General features: G+C 39.1%; 2 protein-coding genes across 4 annotated transcripts; one reads left to right on the forward strand and one right to left on the reverse strand.

The window, feature by feature from the left end:
- Window positions 1–2,222: 2,222 nt before the first annotated feature.
- Window positions 2,223–10,393, forward strand: gpr155b (G protein-coupled receptor 155b). Of its 2 annotated transcripts, none has more exons than XM_026190752.1 (20): window positions 2,223–2,354; window positions 2,803–3,011; window positions 3,122–3,269; window positions 3,357–3,486; window positions 4,281–4,459; window positions 4,636–4,788; window positions 4,891–4,958; window positions 5,299–5,470; window positions 5,709–5,864; window positions 6,067–6,150; window positions 6,284–6,407; window positions 6,531–6,615; window positions 6,810–6,897; window positions 7,164–7,389; window positions 7,535–7,612; window positions 7,878–8,032; window positions 8,392–8,487; window positions 8,589–8,653; window positions 8,749–8,886; window positions 9,580–10,393. In XM_026190752.1, the coding sequence occupies exons 2-20, from the start codon at window positions 2,854–2,856 to the stop codon at window positions 10,088–10,090; spliced, it is 2,814 nt and encodes a 937-aa protein (XP_026046537.1). In that variant the 5' UTR covers window positions 2,223–2,354; window positions 2,803–2,853; the 3' UTR covers window positions 10,091–10,393. The 2 variants fall into 2 exon arrangements, with proteins under 2 accessions (XP_026046537.1, XP_026046538.1); XM_026190753.1 differs by having other exon boundaries at window positions 9,522–9,647.
- Window positions 10,394–13,304: 2,911 nt separating this feature from the next.
- On the reverse strand, window positions 13,305–20,844 carry LOC113035265 (transmembrane protein 41A-B-like). Of its 2 annotated transcripts, XM_026190718.1 has the most exons (6): window positions 20,590–20,844; window positions 20,301–20,496; window positions 16,643–16,793; window positions 16,360–16,521; window positions 16,028–16,166; window positions 13,305–15,937 (listed from the first exon to the last, which is right to left on the reverse strand). In XM_026190718.1, the coding sequence occupies exons 2-6, from the start codon at window positions 20,438–20,440 to the stop codon at window positions 15,702–15,704; spliced, it is 828 nt and encodes a 275-aa protein (XP_026046503.1). In that variant the 5' UTR covers window positions 20,441–20,496; window positions 20,590–20,844; the 3' UTR covers window positions 13,305–15,701. The 2 variants fall into 2 exon arrangements, with proteins under 2 accessions (XP_026046503.1, XP_026046505.1); XM_026190720.1 differs by lacking the exon at window positions 20,590–20,844 and having other exon boundaries at window positions 20,301–20,576.
- Between the last annotated feature and the right edge of the window lie 377 nt (window positions 20,845–21,221).

Genomic DNA, 21,221 nt, shown 5'->3' on the forward strand with positions numbered 1-21,221 from the left:
TCATGATTATACTTAAGGTTACTTAAAGGAATTAGCTAGAGATGCCTTTTGTGCCTTATGATGCTTATGCCTCATCTGTTTGTTAAGTTGGAACAACTCTGGTGATGTCAGTGTTGAAACAGAAGCATTGACTACCAGATCATTTAGAACAGAGGTTCTCAAAGTGGGGTTCAGGAACCTTAGGGAGTCCACAACTTAAAGGTCCACAAAATAATTTTCTTTAAAGAATGTGGTATGACTGAAAATTGCATACGTACATACAGGGACCATTGGCGCAACTACAAAAAGCATCATTCCCACATTATCAATAAAACAGTTAGAACATCAGTACTATATCAGCGTGTCATACTTACATAGACCTAGACATGGAACCAAAGTGTAAAAGGCCTTAACTTCCAGGCTCCACTGCAGAAAACACATCAGGGGGAACATGAATGTCTAATTTGCCAAAACCACATGTGCCTTAACAATGTGCATCTGTGTGTTTCTGTTGGAGCCACTGAATGGTACGTTTTTTTGTTTGTTTGTCTTTTACAGTTATGTGTGACATGAGCTTGCTTCTAATGTTTATGATTGAGGTGTTAAAATAAATTTTGTATGGGAATATGGCAACATAATTGAACTGATTTTTGTTTTGCGTTTTTTTGTTGTTGTTTTTTTTGTTTGTTTTTTTGTCAAAGCTCCCTTGACTTAATATGAAGGTCATGTGTTTGTATCAGTATAATTTCAACAACCAATATTGAATGATGGTATTATTTTAAGTTATGTTTAAGAACTGTGCAGTATTATGTGTTTGCTTCACAAAGCATTGCTTTAAAACTGTCCGGTATACATGATCCATCATGTAGGGATCATGTATACATGATGGATCGTACATATACAGTACATGTATGGATCGTGTATGATCCATATATATGATACATGTATGGATTTTGAAACCTACATGTCAAAAAGGAACTCTTAAAGACAATCATACACAAACTTATTTACTTTAAAACAATGCTTTATGTTCTTTGCTTGGGGGTGAAAATGGAGCGCTTTTATTCTGTTATGCATTGTAAGTAATTTGATATGACTGTACAATGATCATGTGATAAAATGGGAACGATGCATTGTAGTGGCAGGATCCAGATGAAGTGACTTTTCTTTTGTATTGCCAAATAAAAATATGCATCTTTTACATATCTGTGCAATAAAATCAGCAAATACATTCTTCTGAGTGAGATCAAAGAAGGCATTGTCTGTTTTATTGTTGTTTTGTTTTGTTTGTGTCTTCTGTAACATAATTAGGCAGAATTATAGTATGTGCAACTTTCATTACCCAGCAGTATGACTGTTTATTATTTCACATTGTGTTACTGCAAGTGCAGGCTCGATCTCAATCTTTTCTTGAGCTGCAGAACTTGGGAGTCGTCTCAGACATTTTGCTCCTTTGGCATAATTTATCCCTGCTTGATGTGGTGTATCACTCAAATCACAATGTAATGTTAAGAAACCCACCCTGCTGAATTAGAGTTTAAAAAGCCCACATTACAAAACTAAAATATAAGAACTGTTTTGCAAGTATAAGATCATCCATTTTTTTTCTTTCAGTTTTCAAATTTCATTATGTAATCATTTTTAGTTAGATGAAATTATGTCAGTAAACTGTGTCTGCCCCTTAACATGACTGTCACTTCCTTTAGTGATATTGAATCCACACCCCTGATGTAAACTGGATGGATTTTCATCTCCCCATCGTCTTCCCCTTATTTTTACCCCTCCTTCCTCTGAACTGATTTATTGTTTCCCATCATTTCAGTTACATACAGTCTTCTTCACGTTACTTTAATAAGTATATCACTTCTGTGACTACATACCAGTTCAAGTCTTATTGATGGACTTGAAATCCAACAGTTTTCCTTGCGCAGGCTCAGTCATACCTCCTCACATTTGCTCAGTATCATCAAGTGAAGGATTTATTCAGTAATTGCTTAAACCGTAAAGGTATGTTTATAAAATCATCACCTCTGGAACTTACAATCATTATTTGAGGCACTATTTCTTTTTTTCCACAGAAAACGTGCAACAAACATTTATAGCTGATAAACGACAAAAATACCTGCAATTTTTTTGCACACTTTCCCTAAATTCAATAAATCCAGCGCACATGACGCTGCGACACGCCAAACTTTTTGAAAACCCAATCACAGTTGTGTGCCAACATACCTCGGCTCTCATTGGCTGAATCATCTGTCAGTCATTTTTCAGGGCGTTGCCACATCTCAGCAGCTGTCAGATTGTATCCAAATGACAATAACACGGAATTGCACAGCGAGCTTTTCTGCACAACGATGTTCGTCTAAAATAGAGAGGTAGGAGGTGTCGCTGTGAAACAAAGTATTTTAAACAGCACACTCAGTCAGATGTAAAGTTACCGCGCCCCCGTATTCGTTTTTAGCATTTAATTATGCTAGCGCTAACCTGCGGTAGGCAGTAGAAACGGTGCTTGTTTGGAAAATAGCATATTTTGTATCAGCGTTGGTAGACTTTAAATATTTCCGGATATTGCATTTAAAAAAAAGGCACCGTGCTAACATCGCTTATAGTGACGCGGATGCGCAAATAGAGATGCTGGTAACCCTGAGACTCAACCAGTCGCTAACCTTTCATTTACATATTTGTCTAAAGCCCTTTTTAAATTCTATAGACGTGACGTTGCAATTTGCTCTTAGTCTTAGTTTACCCGCTGTTATATTTCTATGTTGCCTGTTTTTGAATCGCTCCAACCTCTGATAGTTTCCTCTCGGCGTCCTCCCTTAGTGTGCTGATATTCCTCACCTGACCTCTCTGATCACCCTGTCCCACATCACAATGGAGACAACCAACAGCTATGTGTTAATCCATGGGAAGAACATCTCCCATAGCACTCTGACAGGGCCTGCTGCAGGACCTCACATGTCCATAGACAAGCTCTTCCCAGCACTCCTGGAGTGCTTTGGCATCATACTGTGTGGCTATATAGCAGGCAGGTAGGTGATTGAGAATTAGACCATGTTTTTGCCCAGTTTTCCCAAAATATTGGCTGGGAAATGTAGTAAGTGCCTAGTGTAAATGTGTATTTATCCCCCCCCCCACCCAGGGGTGACATCATCACAGAGAGCCAGGCTAAAGGTTTGGGGAACTTCGTATCCAAGTTTGCTCTTCCAGCGCTGCTTTTTAAAAACATGGTGCTGTTGGACTTCAGAAATGTCATATGGGCATTTCTGTGGAGTGTCTTGGTTGCTAAGGTTTGTGTCTAACCACTTGTAAGTTTGCATTATGCTGAAGATTTATAGAAAACAAAAACCTGATCATCACGCTTCTGTCCTGTGTAGGTGACAGTCTTTGTGCTGGTATGTGTGCTGACACTGATGGTAGCCAGTCCAGACAACAGATACAGCAAGGCTGGTCTGTATGCCATCTTTGCTACTCAGAGTAATGACTTCGCCCTTGGATATCCTATAGGTAAGTGCAACAAAACATTACTGTTTGCTCTTCATTCAGGGTTAGCAGTGGAGAAAGTCCTCTCATGTCAGGGAATAACACAGAGTATAAACAGGTTCGATATGAGCTACAAAGTGCTATCAAGGCTGCCAAGGAAGCATATTCCCAATAATTTAAGTGCTGCTGCTGAGATATGTGGCAGGGAATCAAAGTTTTAACTACCCATAAACAACGGAATACACACTGGTCAGGGATCCAGGACAACACCCTACTGGAAAACCATAATGACCTTTCAACGTTGATATCAAACTTCAGGTAGCACACATATAGGGTCTCAGGGCATCTCCATCCTAGACTTCCTTGCTCACAGATCACCGTTGGTGACGGTACAAAACAGCTCTGCCAAGCTTTCAGTCAACACAGGAGCCTCCCAAGGATGCCACTTCAGCACCTATGATTGTAAACCTTTGACTGTGCCTCTACTCAGAAAAGATCACCATAAAGTATGTAGATATGGTTATGGCACAGCCATCCTCAGCTGCATTATAGAAGAGGAGTCATGGTACAGGGGACTGGCAAACGATATAACTTGCTATAGACAGGAGAATAATTCCTCTTCTTAACATACGGAAAGCCAAAAAGCTGTCAAAATGGATCTTGATCTTTAAGAAGATAATTTTGTGAGAAAGACTGATAAATCCACCAGCAGCTGTACTGCTTTGTGCCAATGGCAATAAAGTCTATCTTAATCTTATCTAATTAAGACATAGAGAGTGTGTATATATTTCATTGCCTCTCTGTCTTCACTTTTCTAGTTGATGCTTTGTATCGAAGTACATATCCAGAATACCTCCAGTACATATACCTGGTTGCTCCTGTATCCCTCATGCTCCTCAATCCCATCGGCTTTGCTCTTTGTGAGGTGCAGAGGTGGAGACAGGCCAGCCATCCACAGCACAGTAGTCTTGGCATCCTGGGAGTTGTTGTCTTACAGGTACTAAGCATGCAGGTGTTTTGACAAGTGCATTAATACACCTGTATATCCTAAGGTTTACTTTATTTGCAAACTTTAAGGACCCAATTTGTACATTTGTAGCTGTTTCCCACTTTGACCTTTTGCACCAATTTTAGGTCTTCGAGTTTTAATTTTTATTATTTTTTTCACTCTAGGTGTTGAAGAACCCAATAGTGTTCATGGTGATAGTGGGAATCATCTCTCACTTTGCGCTGGGCCAGCAGATCCCTGCTGTGTTGTCAGAGTTTATAGATGGTCTCGCAAACTCTTTTGGAGGGGCAGCGTTGTTTTACCTTGGCCTCACTATGGTGAGTTGCACTCTTGTGTTTGTCTATCTTTTTTTCTTCTCCTAAGGATAACCTGTTTTACTTACCATGAAGGATATCATCAGCTGCCGTCTTATTTGGCAGGTTGGTCAGCTTAGAAAATTAACCAGAGACACTGGAGTTGCCTTGATATTGCTCATCACAGCCAAACTGTAAGTGAAGCCTGAATGGAATAGTGTGAGCGTAATTGGTTTAAGGTGGCCTGAGCTAGTGGGTTTTTGTATTTGACCATATTTTGCATGGTACATATTTTTGTGTTAGTTGCCATTATTTTGTATATAATATGTAATGCAAGATACACTCTGTCTTCAAAAATACGGAAATGCATCTTTCTAAAATGGCAACAAGCCTTTAAGCTTCACCAAGAACTCTTAAAGAAAATGAACAAAATATGAAGTACAGAAGTGTTTTTAATAGTCAGTTTGGTTTTTGGTTGATTACACAGCTCCATGAGTATATTTTTGTCTGTCTCTCTCAATGTCATCCTTTCAGCTTGATAATGCCGCTGGTCTGTAAAGACATGGTGGATATTCTGGACACTGGAGTGAACAGCACGAGTGCCAATCACACAAGTTTGTCCAACTTTGCTTTCTTATATGGAGTTTTCCCAACAGCCCCCAGTGTGGCCATCTATGCTGGACACTATAACATGGAGTTAGAAGTGGTATGTTCTCTTAATGTAACAATCATACTTTAAAAAGCTGTATGAAAGGAATATTACTTTTTGTTGTTGTTGTTGAAACACAAAGAGAAGAGGACTCCCTTGTGACTAAAATGTTCCATCTTTCATGCTACTGGTAATGATGGCATGGAAACCCACATGGTCGACACTTAGCCAGGTATTTTAAACTTGGTTTTTACATTCTCTCACCCCCAAATCCTGTTTGTTTGGGTTTTTTTAGGTAACGTCAGGGATGGTAATCAGTACATTCTTGTCGGCACCAATCATGTATGTGTCCGCCTGGCTATTAACAATCCCTTTAATGGACCCAACCCCCTTGGTTACAGAGCTTGAAAATGTAAGCTTCAACATCAGCATTGTCAGCCTTATAGCTCTGGTAAGTGCCTTTGAATTCACCCCAGTGCTCTGGTTGGATCAGTGGGACAGGGAAGAATTTCAAAATGATAAAGAAGAAGCACAGAAATGCTTTAACAACACCTAGAGCTTAAGCACAGGAAGTTGTGGATGATAGCTGGTGTCATGATTGATTTTCCAAATATAGACATATCAAATGATCGAGTATGATTATCTTCATTCAGGTGTGGACCATAGCGGTGATGCTGCTCAGCAGGAAATTTAACAAACTCCCTCACCTATTTGCGCTAAATCTATTCCTGGCCCAGGTCAGTCTTATTTCGAAAACATTTTTTAAAATGAGATTTCAGTGTTTAATTCAATTGATTCATTCATGAAATGTTAATTGAGAACCTTGTATAGGTACATGTTGTACCTTAAACTCTGTACTTTTCTCTATAGTTCCTAGTGTGTGTCAGTATGATCCTGTGGAATTTCTTGGTGAAACAAGAGGACAACCTGCTCGGCAAAATTCTCACCTTCACTTTGCTCTATGGGTCTCTTTACAGTACATACATTTGGACAGGTAAGTGAATACCTGTAAGTGGTTACACCTGTTTTATGAATGAAATACCCCAAAAGTCAAATGATTTGTGTTTAGCTGGTAGATGTTGGTGATTGTATTTGAATGTTTTGTTCTCTTTTTCAGGTTTAATCCCTCTCTGTCTGGCTCTGACTAACAGAGATGATCTGCTGAGACTCCGACCAGGAGTATTCATGATTTTGGGTTGGGGGTAGGCCACCACAGAGAAATGAATAAGGATATTTTAATTGACAATAGAATAAGAGAATGAAACATTTTAAAACTTTTACTGATTGAAATGTGACTTTCTTTTTCTTTGTGGAGACAAGAAAAGAAGATCATATCAGAGAATATGATCTAAAGTCTAAGTAATAACAAAATTATTCAACCTTTCTCCACGCACAGGGTTCCTTTCCTAATGGTTGGTGGTCTTCTCATATCAGGAGAGAGGAGTGATACGATAGACTCTGCCTTCTTCTATGGCAGAGCCCAGGTTGGAACAATACCTGCTGTAACTCTACATTACACTTTCTAAAGAGTCGTTCTGAACTCTTTGTTTATTTTTGTCCAGTCTTTTTCCTTTTTTTTTTCAGCTCAAGACTTTTTATTTTAAGTTCAGGTTTAATGCGGTATGTGGAGAAAACGCACTGAAATTCTTTTACCAAATTAAAGTAATATTTATAAAAAGCACACTTCAGGAATTCTAGAACAAGGTTTGTTTGGGAAGTTTAATTCATAATCTCATCAATTCTCCTCCAGATAATCAGCACTGCAGTAATTCTTGCGGTCAGCCTGGTTCTCGGTGCAATATCTTTGATGGGTCTCAGCCAGGGAGACTGGGAGCAGAGCGGCTACCAAGCCCTGAGCAGAGCTACTGTAACGGGTATCAATGATGAGGTGAGGGTCCCTGGTGGCCTGGAGGATTCACACCAACAGCAAGAGCAGACACAGATGTCAAATTCACCTGCCTGTGGTATCAACTCGGGTAACTCCATTCTTTCACTTTGTCTTTAGTTTATTCTAACTTAAACATAATCTGAGTCTGAATCTCTGTTATCTGTTGTCATTGAGTTTGTAACCAGATGATGTGCAGTAAATATGTTCATTCATTCTGTTCTGTTGCTGTGCAGACCTCCACGGTTTCTCTCCTCTCCAGCCCATACCTGATATGATAGCCAGTACACAGAGGGACCACACGAACAGCACAGGTAATAAACATACATTTCACCTCACCATTCACCGTTCAGAGTAAATTGTGACATTTCATTAGTTTTATTATGAATTCTGTTATTTTAATTCTAACAATAAGTAAATGACACAAATTTAAATGTTTGTCTTCTGTGGTTGATTATTATGCATTTTTATAACTAAACCAAGTGTATAGCCAACAGTAGTCTGTATAATCCAATAAAGATGGTTTACAACCATAAAGTTGGCTTTGTCATCTTTACTTGGAATTCTCTTCCTCTCTAGGCCACATTGGGGCGCTGTGTGATGGGCATCAGCAAAGTACTTCCTCCTCTGAGCAGCCGCTGAATCTTCCACCACCCGGGCTTCAAACCACAGACGATAAACAGACTGTGAGACATGTTCTGCTCTGTCTGCTGCTCATTGTCAGCCTGCTAGCAGTAAGGATGAAACACTCTTTATGATTATGTGTGAGAAAATGTGTGAATGGACTGATGCTGTTGTCATCCACATTTAAATCACCATTTATATGGACATTACAAGTGTATGAAAATTGCCTTCAAACAGTGTTATCAGTTAGATGAATGAGACCTTTAAATATAATAAATCCTTTGTAGTGTTGTCTTTATCTACTTATCTATCTTGTTTATGATATAAACATCTGGATTAATATAAAAGCTGTTAATAATTAGTAACCTTATGCTACGTTGGATTACCTGTTTGTAAAAATGGAAAGTTGTAATGCATGCCATAACAATGTCCTGGTGCCTGATTGGTGAATGTTTCTGCCTAAATGAAGAACCTGTCCAGCTGTCTGTGGTGGTTGTTCAACAAAGATCCAGGAAGGCTCTACCTTGAACTACAGTTCTTCTGTGCTGTGGCTAACTATGGACAGGTATCTCATACATCAGCTTATTGTATATATGAAGTGTTGCGAGTAAAAAAAATACTATGTTCAGTTGTATCTACTACATTTTGTTTTCTTTTTTCCCCCAGGGCTTTTTGTCCTTTGGGATTTTTGGTCTGGACAGACACCTAATCATCTTGCCTTTTAAGAAGAGGTGATCTGAGACTTCATTGTGGTTTCTAAATTAATTTGTGATCAAATAAATAAAACAATACTAGAACAAGTTTTTTTTGTCTGCATTTTCTTTAGATTGCTTAGCCTGTGGCAGGGCAGGGACATTGATGATTTGAGTCCCTCGGGTGTACCAGAGGAGGTCAGGCTCACCTGTACTCAGTTTGTCCGCTACCACAAAGACCAGTGTGTACAAGACATAGTACACACACGCAGGTATGAGTACTTGTTTACATGTATTTGTGTGGGGTTTTCTTTAAGGACATTTGTGTGTGTTACATAGTACAGTTTGTGTATATGATTTGTTTTTAAATCACCCCTCACATCATCTGCTTATAGAATTTATTCCCTCTAAGCAAAATATTTTTGAAGTAAACACGGGAAAAAAATTATTAGAGATCTCCGTTTTTGAGTTTGAATTCTCTCTCTCTCTTTTTTTTTTAAATTGTGTTCTTGTTCAATTCTGAGCATGTCCAAATAATTACTTCTGATTTTCCAGTTTGTCTCTGAATCCTCTTTGCATGTTGCATCAGTTTCTGGGTTTCCCTCTACATAAGAATGTTATTTTTCTTAAAATCAAGTCTAACCATTTTAATTTTATACTCTGCCGTGCCTGTTTTAAAATACTGAAGATCAAATTTAGTCACCCTACTACAAAACTAAAACTTTTTTTTTTTTTACAAGTCCTGGGTGCTATCGTTCTAACACAAAATAATTTATATTATCTCTATACCTTCTTTATGCCTTATAATCCTTCCTTTGCTTTCTCTTTTATTCCTTTCATGTACCCTTCCTTTCTTTTGCCTGCCCATTCCCTCTTCTTTTCTTCACCATCACCATCATCATCATAGTGGCTCAGGGGAGAGTGTGAACACTTCGACAGGTGAATCCTTCCTCTGATACTAACAGGTTTGGAGGAGGACTGGAGGATGAAAATGAAGTTCTGAGACATTCCTCAGCCCATGAACCCCTTTACCTAAACACAAATTCTAGTGATCAGGGTCAGCTAAACGATCACTCACAGATTCTTAACCGAAACCACAATCCAGATAAATCCAGCAGCCAGTGTTTGCTTCCGAGTCAACCCCACCTAGAGCCCGAGAATGAATTGCAAGCGCATATTTCCAACCCTGATGCACCAGGAACCTCCCTTGACCACGAACCCACCAATTCTCAGCATGGTAATGCTTCAAGCCCTCCCCAGTTTCATCAGTATCCCCAGTCCCATCTTGAAAATGTGTTCCAAGGCAGTGACTTAGTAGATTGGCTGGTGGAACGAGGCCTCAGCGCTGGACGAGCCGAGGCACAGCTGTATGGTGCCCGTCTTCAGCGGGGAGGAGTGTTGACAGGTCAGCACAGCTTCAAGGATGAACCCAACTTTCTTTATCACTTCACGCAGCCAAGACGGGAGGAAGAGTAGGAGGGATCAAGATGATGAAAGTGATGAACAAAGCTTTCGGCATACCAAGCGACGGCCACCATAGCTGAGTGCCAAAGCAGAAGTGCCTTATGGTGCAGCTGCTTCAAAGGCCACTTAAGGTTGAATCTGGATCATATGAGACACTCATTTGCCCACCAGAATTGGGTTATTTGTCCTTGTATATTCAGGGTGGTTCCCAGTTGAATATCAACTTATTAGCTAATCGGGAGAGAGGTTGCGCTTGCAGTTGCTTTAGAACAGGGGTGGGGAACTCCAGACCTCAAGGGCCGGTGTCCTGCAGGTTTCAGATGTGTCCTTGATCCAACACAGCTGACTCAAATGGCTAAATTACCTCTTCAACATGTCTTGAAGTTCTCCAGAGGCCTGATAAGGAACTAATAATTTGATTCAGGTATGTTGACCCAGGGTGAGATCTAAAAGCTGCAGGACATCGTCCCCTGAGGTCTGGATTCCCCACCCCTGTATTAGAAGGAACTTAAACAAGGAAATTGATGGTTGGGGTTAAAAAGTTAAAAAGGCGAAACGATCACTTCCGACTGTTACTTGCCTCCTTTTGGTTGTGGAAAGAGCCCTTTGGAATTTTATTATGGCTATTATATTCTTCTATTTTATTTTCATCGATTATTTTGCTCTCAGTTTTCTCACTGGAATCACTCTGAGATGTAAACAGTACAGAATCAGTCCCAATTGTAGCAGGTAAAAGTTTTATTTCCTTGATTGCTTTCTGGATATATTTTTCAAAGAAATTAACTTAAATGACCATGCTTGAATAAATAATATTTAAGATAAGCATGCACGTGGTGAGAAGACCAGAAAAGCCGTCAGTAAACTACTCAGTGACAGCCTGTGACATTTCTATCAAAGAACAATGTCATATTTTCTTTCAGGGGATATCAAAGCGTCCAGAATCTGCCTGTTAGTTCAGTTATCATTTTGCACGCTGTGTCTTTTTTAAAAGCTCCAGTCTATGCTGACTGCTTGCATGACTCAGCAGTATGGACTTCTCCTCAGCAATGAGCTGTTTGCACTAACTGAATAAATACATTCTTCCCTTTTTTTTTTCTTTTTTTTTTTTTTTTTAAATTATGCAACTCACTGGATAGCTGTCTCTTGGTGATGCTGCAGAGGAAGTTTGTTTTCTTTGCAACTGTAATTGTGTTGCAGCTGTTTAGTTTTAAATATTTGTTCAGGACTGATTTTGAATTCACTCATCCATGGTGGAGCACCACCTCATACGGGCTTAATTTGAGAATTCAGCCAAAATTCCTCTCATGTTCTTTGCCTTTGAGCCCAACCTACACAACAGAAGACAAAAGCACGTACAGTAGTTATTGGAATGACAAATCTGTCCATTTGAATGAAAGACAGGTAAAGCCAGAGGGCTCACGTTGTCACAGATACAGTCCTGTTTTTGTTTCAAATGGCTTATCTTTCTTTACAAACCACTGCTAAACTGTTTACATCTGTAAGAAAGTTCTACTACTCTGTCCATTTAAAAAGATCCTGTTCAAAATGTGTCGAGTCTACGGTAGCAAAGTCTGCGGTCACTGTAGACGGTTACGTCTTTTCATTGGCCCGGAGTCTACGGTGAACGTAGACACTCTACGCTCTGGTCCAATAGGAGTGCTGAATCCCACTGTAGACTAGCCAACATCTAATGTATTACCCCCATTTCTAGTCAGTGGCGACACTAGAAATTTGTGTTATAAATCCAGATGCCCCTGCATGTCGTCAGCAGGCCGGGTGTTGTGAGCACAAGAAAACGATTAGAATAAAATGTGATGAAGTTTGTTTAGATGATAGGGTCCAGCTGTAAATCAGAGGAATAAGAAAGGATTTGTGAATGTGTGTGCGTGTTTTAGGCTGGTTTAGCTATAAGCCTGAGTGTGTGTGTGTAATTTGTAACTGTAATGTAAAAGTGGGGGTCTGCCTGTCATAAAAGGAAATAGGAAGCCACAGTTGGGGGATGCTAGGAATGTATGGAACAGAAACAGGAAAGAGAGAGGAAGTTTGTTACCCTTCTCCCTGAGGTGCAATGAGGGTACGGCATACCCCCACACATCCTGTTTGATAGGGGCTTGAGCATTGGTGTCACACACAGACACATCAGCTACGTATATCCATATATGGTCATTTAGGAAAGTTGTGTTGGATGCTGTAAATGACCATTAGGGGTGCGCCCACCAAGTATAAATGTAAGGATCTGCATGACTGCCCCTAATTAATGTCTAATTATTGGGGGGGTCATACCCCCCTATCCCCCCCTGGAAATTGCGGCCCTGATGGTCACCGTAGACCTTGTGCTACCCTAGACTTGACTTCTCTGTGAATAGTGAATACAATCCCAGTAGTGCTCCAGACCTAGTGTGTTTCCTTTGCGTTTGGAAATCGAAGATGTGCAATTGAAAGTGGTCAAACTGGGATGTTCAAGGAGTGTCATCCTCAGGTGACATTAAAGCAGGCTTGAGCCGAATTTAAAAAAAAAAAAATTAAATGGTTGTTGGATGCAATTTTATTATTATTACTTTTTAAGTGGGCAGAGTTACAAAACTGTGTGGTTGCACTTTCGTAAATACCTGTTACGTTGTTGCTGTTTTACACTATTGCTACTATGAAGTTTACAGTGTGTTGGCGAAGTTATAAAAGGTGGATGGAAATATATGCATGTTTAAAAAATGTCAGGGACACAGATCATGTTAATGTCAAACTAATGTTTGCTGTGATTTTTTTTTTTTTTTTTTTTTTTTTTTGACCTACTAATGTATTTGGTCCCCATGCATATATTTCCATCTTTTGATCCTCTGCCAACAAACACCATACTGGTTCATGCAATCAACATCAGGTCCTTGTGTTTATGATGTTTGATAAAAATGTGATTCACCTTTTTTTAAAGAGTGCCTGCCTCAGTTAACATGAAGGTGTGTGTGTGTGTCTTTGTGTTTGCATGAACAAAAATGTCTGAGTGTGTATGCGCGTGTTGCAAAGCACTGAGATAAAGTAAGACATTTTAATGTCGGTCAGCAGGTTCAGTGTAACAGTGGATGTTTTTAGTGTGTTGCTTTAAGTTAGTCGGGGTCAGTGACTGTAACAGAAGGCATAAATAAAAAATGTTTGCATCTAAATTCGTTTTTACTTCATCACTAAACTCGATTATTGATTCTAATTGGAAATTCACAAGTAAAACAAAGTAAAAAACATTTTAGATTTTTATTACATTACATACAACCATAGAATATAAAATGATGGATAACTCCACCATGATGTCCCATTTTGAAGCGTGTAGATGAGCCTGTAATTTCATCACTAGGCCACTTCCCATAGGCTCCCACAGTACTGAAAATCTTGTTTGCCCCATGATGGGCATTAAATAGAAGGTTTAAGTCAAAAACATTGGCTTCACTTTTCAGATTTGTAAGCTAAATCCATCATTTCTGCTGTCTATGGCTAAAACATGATGGAGGGGGGAAGAAAAGATTTTTGATCAAACAAGAGGAAAATAAAAATCCTCTTCCACCCACACAAAAAGCCCTTTAAAAATAAAGGCAGCATACTTAGCAACTCCCCAGCCCCCCATAAATGTGTAATTTCACGCTGCTGATAAAAAAACAAACAAACTTGAATTTATTTATTTATATCATGTAGCTTTGACAAAATTACAGATAAAAATAAGTTAGGCACTTTGGGTGTTTTTCACATTCACAAATCAGGGAAAGCAGGAAAAGTTCACACACTGGGAGGCTACATTATAAAATGTGATACTCTAAATCCTAAACTGTAGTATATTGTTGAATATCAAAAAACAGTACATATACATATACTCAAACAATTATCCTGAAATGAGGTTGATCATGAAATGCCTCTAAAATACACACCAGACAATTCAGATTTCTGTAAGTAAGGTTTGTCATTTTCTCAGTTAAGGTTATTTGTTGCCCCTCTGTTGCACCTAACATTTGTTTTTGTGTGTTTTCTTTCATGATATAAATAAAAAGCTAGATTTTAAGACTCCTTTCTAAAGACTTTCTTCTCTCAAACATTGACTTAATAAATAAAGAACAATTCCAGTCAAATGTAAAGTGCAACACCACACGTGTTAATAGGAGCACATTATACGATTTTCTCATGTCTGTAGTTTAAATATTTAAAAATGACACAATAAAAGGCTGGAAAGCTGATTTTAACTCTTCACTGAATGAATTGAGTGATTTAAGTGTTTTTCTACAAGTGATTATAATGTCTCTCTTAAAAAACAACAACAACAAAAAACAAGCTAGTTCATTACTGTAAATGAGTCCAGAAAAGCTCCACATTTCTGCAACATTTAGAGCATGTTGCTCTAAATTATCTTTGTTGAAACCACCATGAAACCTCACACCTCTCATGTCAGTGAAAAACAGCTTCATTAAGACACATGTGTAAATGCTTCAGGAAATACAGGTACAAAACATTTTAAAGTCCAAATATATTTTCTCCATGAAGCTTCTTTAACAGCAATGACTACCAAATTAGTTACTAAATAAACATATGTAAGAGAAATGTTAGTCTAGCTGCTCTCTTCTTTATGAATAAAATAAAGAACATTGTTAAACTAATATCTGTAAAGAGATCCAGTCCAGTGTCCATGTAATATGTTAAAGTTATTAGAAAAATAGTTACGTAGGACTTTCAGTCTAAATCTACCTTACATATTTTGTGTGTATTTTCCACCATGACAGATCCAGATCAGAGAGACAAACCCTGAATAGCAGCCAATGGAAACTTAGGGGGAAAAAAAGTCATTTTAAGGCACTAAATTTGATTATATTTTTGAAAGAACACCAAAATGTTGTATATCAGACACCCTTCAGTTTGCCCAGAAATGAAACTCACAGTATGACAAACATACTCATAATCATCATAAAAGCCATATCCATAAGAACTACTGAGACTGCACGGTCCGTTTCAATTATGTTTTGTTTGTTTTAGGATTTAGATTGGGATCTGTAGATGGGGAAGTTCAAAAAGTTTCTCAGGGTCATTACGCAGGGTTAAAGAAAATGACATGAAACAAGGCACTGTCGAAAAAATAAAAACCTGCAACTATTTTTAAGGTAAAATATTTTAGATTTATAGATTGTTTTACCTTCTCACATGCTCTAATGTGCAGCTTTTCTTCATAATATCTGATTAATAATCTGAACATTTCTAGATTTTGGACTGCTTAGCCTTATAAAAATGCCAGTCCTGTCCTGTTTAATTAAGACAATAGGTGCAGATCATTACAGCGTATGTATTTAAACAATACCTTTATTGTTTTAGGGCATTTAATTGCCTCTGTATTGCTGTAACAAAGGAGCCCAAGACATTTCCAGCCCCATCTCAGAAAACTTACCCCAAACCTTTAGGGAACCTTCAGTATTAAAACTTGGTGTAACATGATCAGAAGCCAAGTTCAGAACAGATCGTACTGTAGGTATGATAACTCTCTGGCGTGACCTTACAGAAATCTGGAGTCACCAAAAGGTCACATGCCAACCAGCGGTCAGTTTTTCCTCACCTCACTTCTTCTCACATTAAGTTACATTTAGGTCTTCTTTTACCTCACACTCCGTCATCGCCTCTTCCGTTCCTGCTTGATATCAGTCTCACTGATTCCGTTGCTATCCATGCCATCCACTGTGAGGCGACCTTTGCTGTAGTGTTTAATCAGTGCTCCGGGTAAGAGGGCCACGAGGGCGATGGCGAGGAGCTGAGCCAGCGTCCCCCAGGAGAATATGTCATCCAGTGAGGAGATCTCTGAGAGGATGGCTCCGGTGCGAACACATATGAAGTTGTAGGGGATCAAACCTGAAAGCGAGAGAGTGGTGGCTGACTGATCAGTACTTGTTTTGTAGGTTTTTTAGTCTGCATGTTTCATGTTTGAAACTATGGTCTCACCTATGAACACGGAGAAAAAGAAAATATGCATAGGGATGTTGAGAACAGGACAGGTGATGTTAAGGAACCAGTTAGGAGTCATAGGGAAGAAACGAAGGAAAAGGAGGAAAAAGAACAAACTGCTGCGGTTTTCCTCCACCTGACGGAGGGAGGAGAATGGGTGAGGAGAGAAGAAGATAAAAGGAAATGTGAGAAAATTAAAACCTAGACAGCAAATGATAAAAAAGACATAGAGAGGAAACTGTAATTGGTTTGTCCTTCACTGAATAAATGATTTGCTGCGTAGTATAAAGTGAGAGAATAGGTGAGAAGGGGATTTAAAACATGCCTACCTTCCTCTGCAGCAGGGCCACCTTCTCAGGGAAGAGGTACACCACATACTGCTTTCCAAATGCTGCAGATAGCAGGAAGCAGAACGTGGAGCCTGTGGTGGCGAGCATGCAGGCCAATACCAGACCCTCCCAGGGCCCGAATATTGCACCAGCTAACATGTTCTGAGGAAGAAAAGCAGTCTCTGTTTAAAAGAAATTTGCACGTAGGAATAAGATATTTATCGGAAATCAACAAGACACAGGATTGGTTCGGATCATTGGTTTGCATTACTGTGTGTCTCACCAGAAAGGAGGAGCCAGGTATGGCAAAAGACTGTTTGTACAGGTATGCGCTACAGAAGAGCAACAGAACATAGGCGTAGTGTTGTCTTTTGTAAAACTTGAGCATCTCTGCGAGCTCCCGTAGCTCGACCAGGTCAGATGGGAACTTTAGCCTAGATGGAACAAACACAAGAATGCTGTGTGCATGGAAATACAGTATAAAAGGCAAAAACAGAGTATGTACTATTCTAACAAGTTGTGAGCTTTTTTTTGGTTTGACTACCTTTATTTTTTCAAAATGATTAAAAAAATAAATTGGTATTGATTTTTACCATTGTCTGCTCACATGTGATGCTACTTCGCTACCTGAGTACCGTGAACAATAAATGATCTGATACGTTTTAAATCACCTTCATCATCTTATTTTCTGCTTTGTGGTAATTAAAAATAAATGGAAAAATACAGTGACAGACAGCACGTACATGGCAGTATATAAGTAATCTGGATTTTATATGAGAGCCTGAAATTAAACCCCATTTACTTCTACTGCATTGGTTCAGTGGTTGAACTACAGCACCCATAGGCAAAAATGTCAGCATGACTATGATGCAATTGTTTTTTTGAGTTGTATATATAGTATTTTTTAAATTTGATAAAAAAAAAAAAAAACACACACACACACAAAGTGTAAGAGAAGTGTGTCTATCTGTGCGCATGTGTGCACCAAAGCGAATCAGAGGGTAACAGGATATATCTGATTGAAGGACAGAAATAGTGTTGCTGCCTGTAGACTTGCGCAGAGGGTAGGAAGACACTTCTCAAAGCTCACATGCACACACAATAAAATCCCCCCAGTTGAAACTCAAGATGCCGGCTTCCTCTGCCAGCTGCTCTGGCATTCAGTGTTCCTTGTTCCCACTGGTCAGTGGACGAATATTCTGTTCTGTCATTGGTCCACAAGTTGATGATGCATGAGGGTTCAGATACATGAAACTGCATGAGTGTATGTACTGTATTCAAGCAGCTACAAGTGTCATCATGGGCACTTTTAAATTTTGCTAATACACAACCTTATGCAAAACACTCTGTATCTGCGCACACACACAACATTCATATATAGCTTTCCACTAGCTTGATATTAATATGAAGCCGGACTGTATTAGGCTGACTGTAATCTCCAGCATTAGAAGATGTGACTGGGGCTGATATATAACTATTAATTAATTTCTTGTTTCTTTCAGTGATAAATTTGGTTACAGGTTCTCACTTATTCTCATTATTCAGCCTGAACCTCTGATACAAGGAAGGATGGATCCACGCTTTCATGTTGATCACTCCAAATTCGGACCACAGCAGAAATTGAGATTTATCAGACCAGTTAACATTTTCTTCAGTGTTTTTCGAGTCACTTTTGGTGAGCTTATGTGAAGTCTATCCTCCGTTTCTTGTTCTTAGCTGAGAGCAGTGCCACCCGGTGTGGTCTTCTGCTGCTGTAGCCCATGTACTTTAAAGTTTGATGTTTTGTTCATTCAGAGATGCTATTCTGCATACCTTGGTTGTAATGAGTAGTTACTTGCTTACCTATCAGCTCAATGCAGTCTGTTCATTCTCGCCTGACCGCAACAGGACATTTTCATCTAGAGAGCTGTCACTGGATATTATCTCTTGTGAGGGTGGTCAGGTGGAAAAACCCCAGTGGATCGGCAGTTTTTGAAATACCTATATCAGCCCATCTGGCACCAGCAACCATACCAACCATGTCAAAGTCACTTAAACCACCTTTCTACCCCATTGTGATGCTCAGTTTGTTCAGATTAAAGTCATTTGTAATAAAAACAATAACTCAGAAATTCTAAGATTAAAGTTACAGACTCAGAAGAAAGCAACTAAGATTTTGTAAGGAATGGCATAACCTTCCTGTGCAAGCATCTGATCACATCTCCATCTTCCATGTATCGTACCTGCAGTGGATGACCCTGAAGTTAAAATGATACTTTACAACACAAAAAAGTAAGTGCGTCTGGACTTTCAAAATCCACTGCTGTATACTGGAGCTAAACAAAATGGGGAAAAAATTATGTACTGATGTTGATGGGGTGATAGTTTGTTTAGCTGCACATCCTCACTAATGTCTTTATGGAGCATTCTCTGTGTATGTAGAGTAGTGGAGTAGATATAACATTGCAGAGGCTGTGCGATATGACCAAAATCTCATATCCCGATATAAGAATTCTATCGTCCCGATAATGATATAAATCACAAAAATTTAACATTTTCTGTAAATTCTGTGAATCTTGTGCAGCTCGACTTGCGGGAAGTGTTTCCTGCTGCGCGTCATGTAGCTGGAGTCGAGTGTTTTAACAGAGGCATGAAACTATACATTTTTAGACATAAGTTGTAACGGCCACCGTTTTCTTTGTGAGTATTTATTACACGGCGTGCTGCGGGGAAAAGCCTGTTCTAACGTTTGAGTCTAAGGTTTATTTTTTAGCACCTGGCGGCTCTTTTTTACTTCTCATCAGACAACACTACTTCTCATCCGTAAATAAAAATAGAAATTTTTATTGAAAACGTCACCTCACCAGATCCACTCACGCTATGCTTTTACTTTATAAGTAACAAAATATGGGTAATATCATTTTACTGGGAGTGCACCCTTTCTCTCTCCAACACACACACATACACACTCAAGGATCCTACTCTTGGCTTCAGAGTGCATTGGTCTGCGTTATTCTATCATCTCTAGACAACCTCACACTTGACCGTCTGGCACATTACAACATATCAGTTTCATAACTCTCTCTCTCTCGCTCTCTCTCTCACACACACACACACACACACACACACACACACACACACACACTGAGACACACATATAGAAAATAAATCACTTCAAAACACTAATACACACACACATAAACACTTAGAAGTGAGTTAATCGGTCCAGTATAGCTTGGGTCCAGTATGTACTTGAGGAGACATGATGTAAATATCAAGCAGATAATATTTTAGTGCAACAATAACAATAATAATAATAAATTATTAATGTGATACTTATTGTAGATGTGATACTTTAAAAACAAATATCCTTTATTTTAGGCATATATAATTTTAGACCTTCATATCTTTAGATGAGTTCACATCATGTTCCAACTAATTCAATGATGGGAAGGTTATATGTCACTACTGCTTTGGTTTTCAAGATGGGGGGAGGCCAGGGAATCCCCAAGGAATTTTAAGACAGACTTTAGGGGTGTCATAAAACAAATGTATCCAGGAATTATTTTATTTCACTTTCCTCCTGACTAAAAATGTCTCAGATAAAAGCGTGTAAGTAAAAAAAGAAAAAGATTTCTCTGCACTAAAGCCACAACCCACAACCTTCTCTCAACCAAGATTTTCTGCTTATGAAGAGTATTAGCACCGTGCTTTGGTGAAAAATGCCTGCAGTCCAAATTCAGATTATAGGCAGATAGATTTTAAAGAATGGAGTACCATAAGTACCAGCTTTGTCAAAGACACCCAATAATACTGATAATAAGGAACAGGTTAATGTAATACTGCTATGATAATTGACTTACCTGCATATCCATCAGTAACACCAAGTGGCTCTAATAACTGAAAGTAATATTTTTGCCCAAACTTGAATTCTGCATGTAAAGTATGTAAAGTTTCCTTACCTGTACTCCTGGACCTCCTCGTGCTCCCCCTGGGAGCCAGGCTGGAGCTGCTTGGGTCCCGGGGGAAGATGCGTGGACAGCAGGTAGAGGTAGACACTTGCCGCCCCGACAACTGCAGCCAGTCCCGTTAAGGAGCGCATGTTGCTCCCTACAGAAACTCCGTGATCACCGGATAAAACTCCGCTGACAACTCGGGCTGAATTTAAGCAAAGGGGAAAACCGCCGATGAGATAAAGTCGACGTGCTGCGGTTCAGTTGGACGGCAGCGAAAAAAGTGGGTGTCGCTTACCGAGAACCAGGCTACGGTGACGGCTGACATTCTGGCCGGTGTTCGGCACACGGATCACATGGCAGCCGGGCAAACTTTCTTTAGACTGATGGAAAAGAAGCTTTGTGCCCACAGTTTCTCCCCCAACACGTCTTATTTAAAATAACACCAAAAATTCATCCCAACAGGTCGTAATAATCAGGATGAGTTAATGGTCGGTATATATCTACAGTTACACTTATGCGACCAGCCACCAGGGGGCGCTAAAGTCCACGATGAGTTCAGAGTAAGATGATACGATCTGATATTGTGCAATGGTAGTATTTATAGAGCAGGATCCTAACTGTGTATCATTCAGATTTAAACGCTAGGTTATAACAGTAATAATAATAATAGTTGTTATTCATACATATATAAATACAATAAAGACACTTAAAGCAGTCACACTGGCAACATTTTAAAGCATATATATATATATATATATATATATATATATATATATACATACATATAATATACCTTTTTTTTCATCTTTACAATGCAAAAGTTTTGTTCTTGCAAGTCTCTGTTTAGTGGATTTATATTCTTCTGCAAGGTCCTATGCATTTTATATATTATAAAAGGTAGCAATACTGCAGGAAGGTTTGATCAAC

Source organism: Astatotilapia calliptera, chromosome 13 (assembly GCF_900246225.1).
Source record: "Astatotilapia calliptera chromosome 13, fAstCal1.2, whole genome shotgun sequence".
Classification (NCBI taxonomy): domain Eukaryota; kingdom Metazoa; phylum Chordata; class Actinopteri; order Cichliformes; family Cichlidae; genus Astatotilapia; species Astatotilapia calliptera.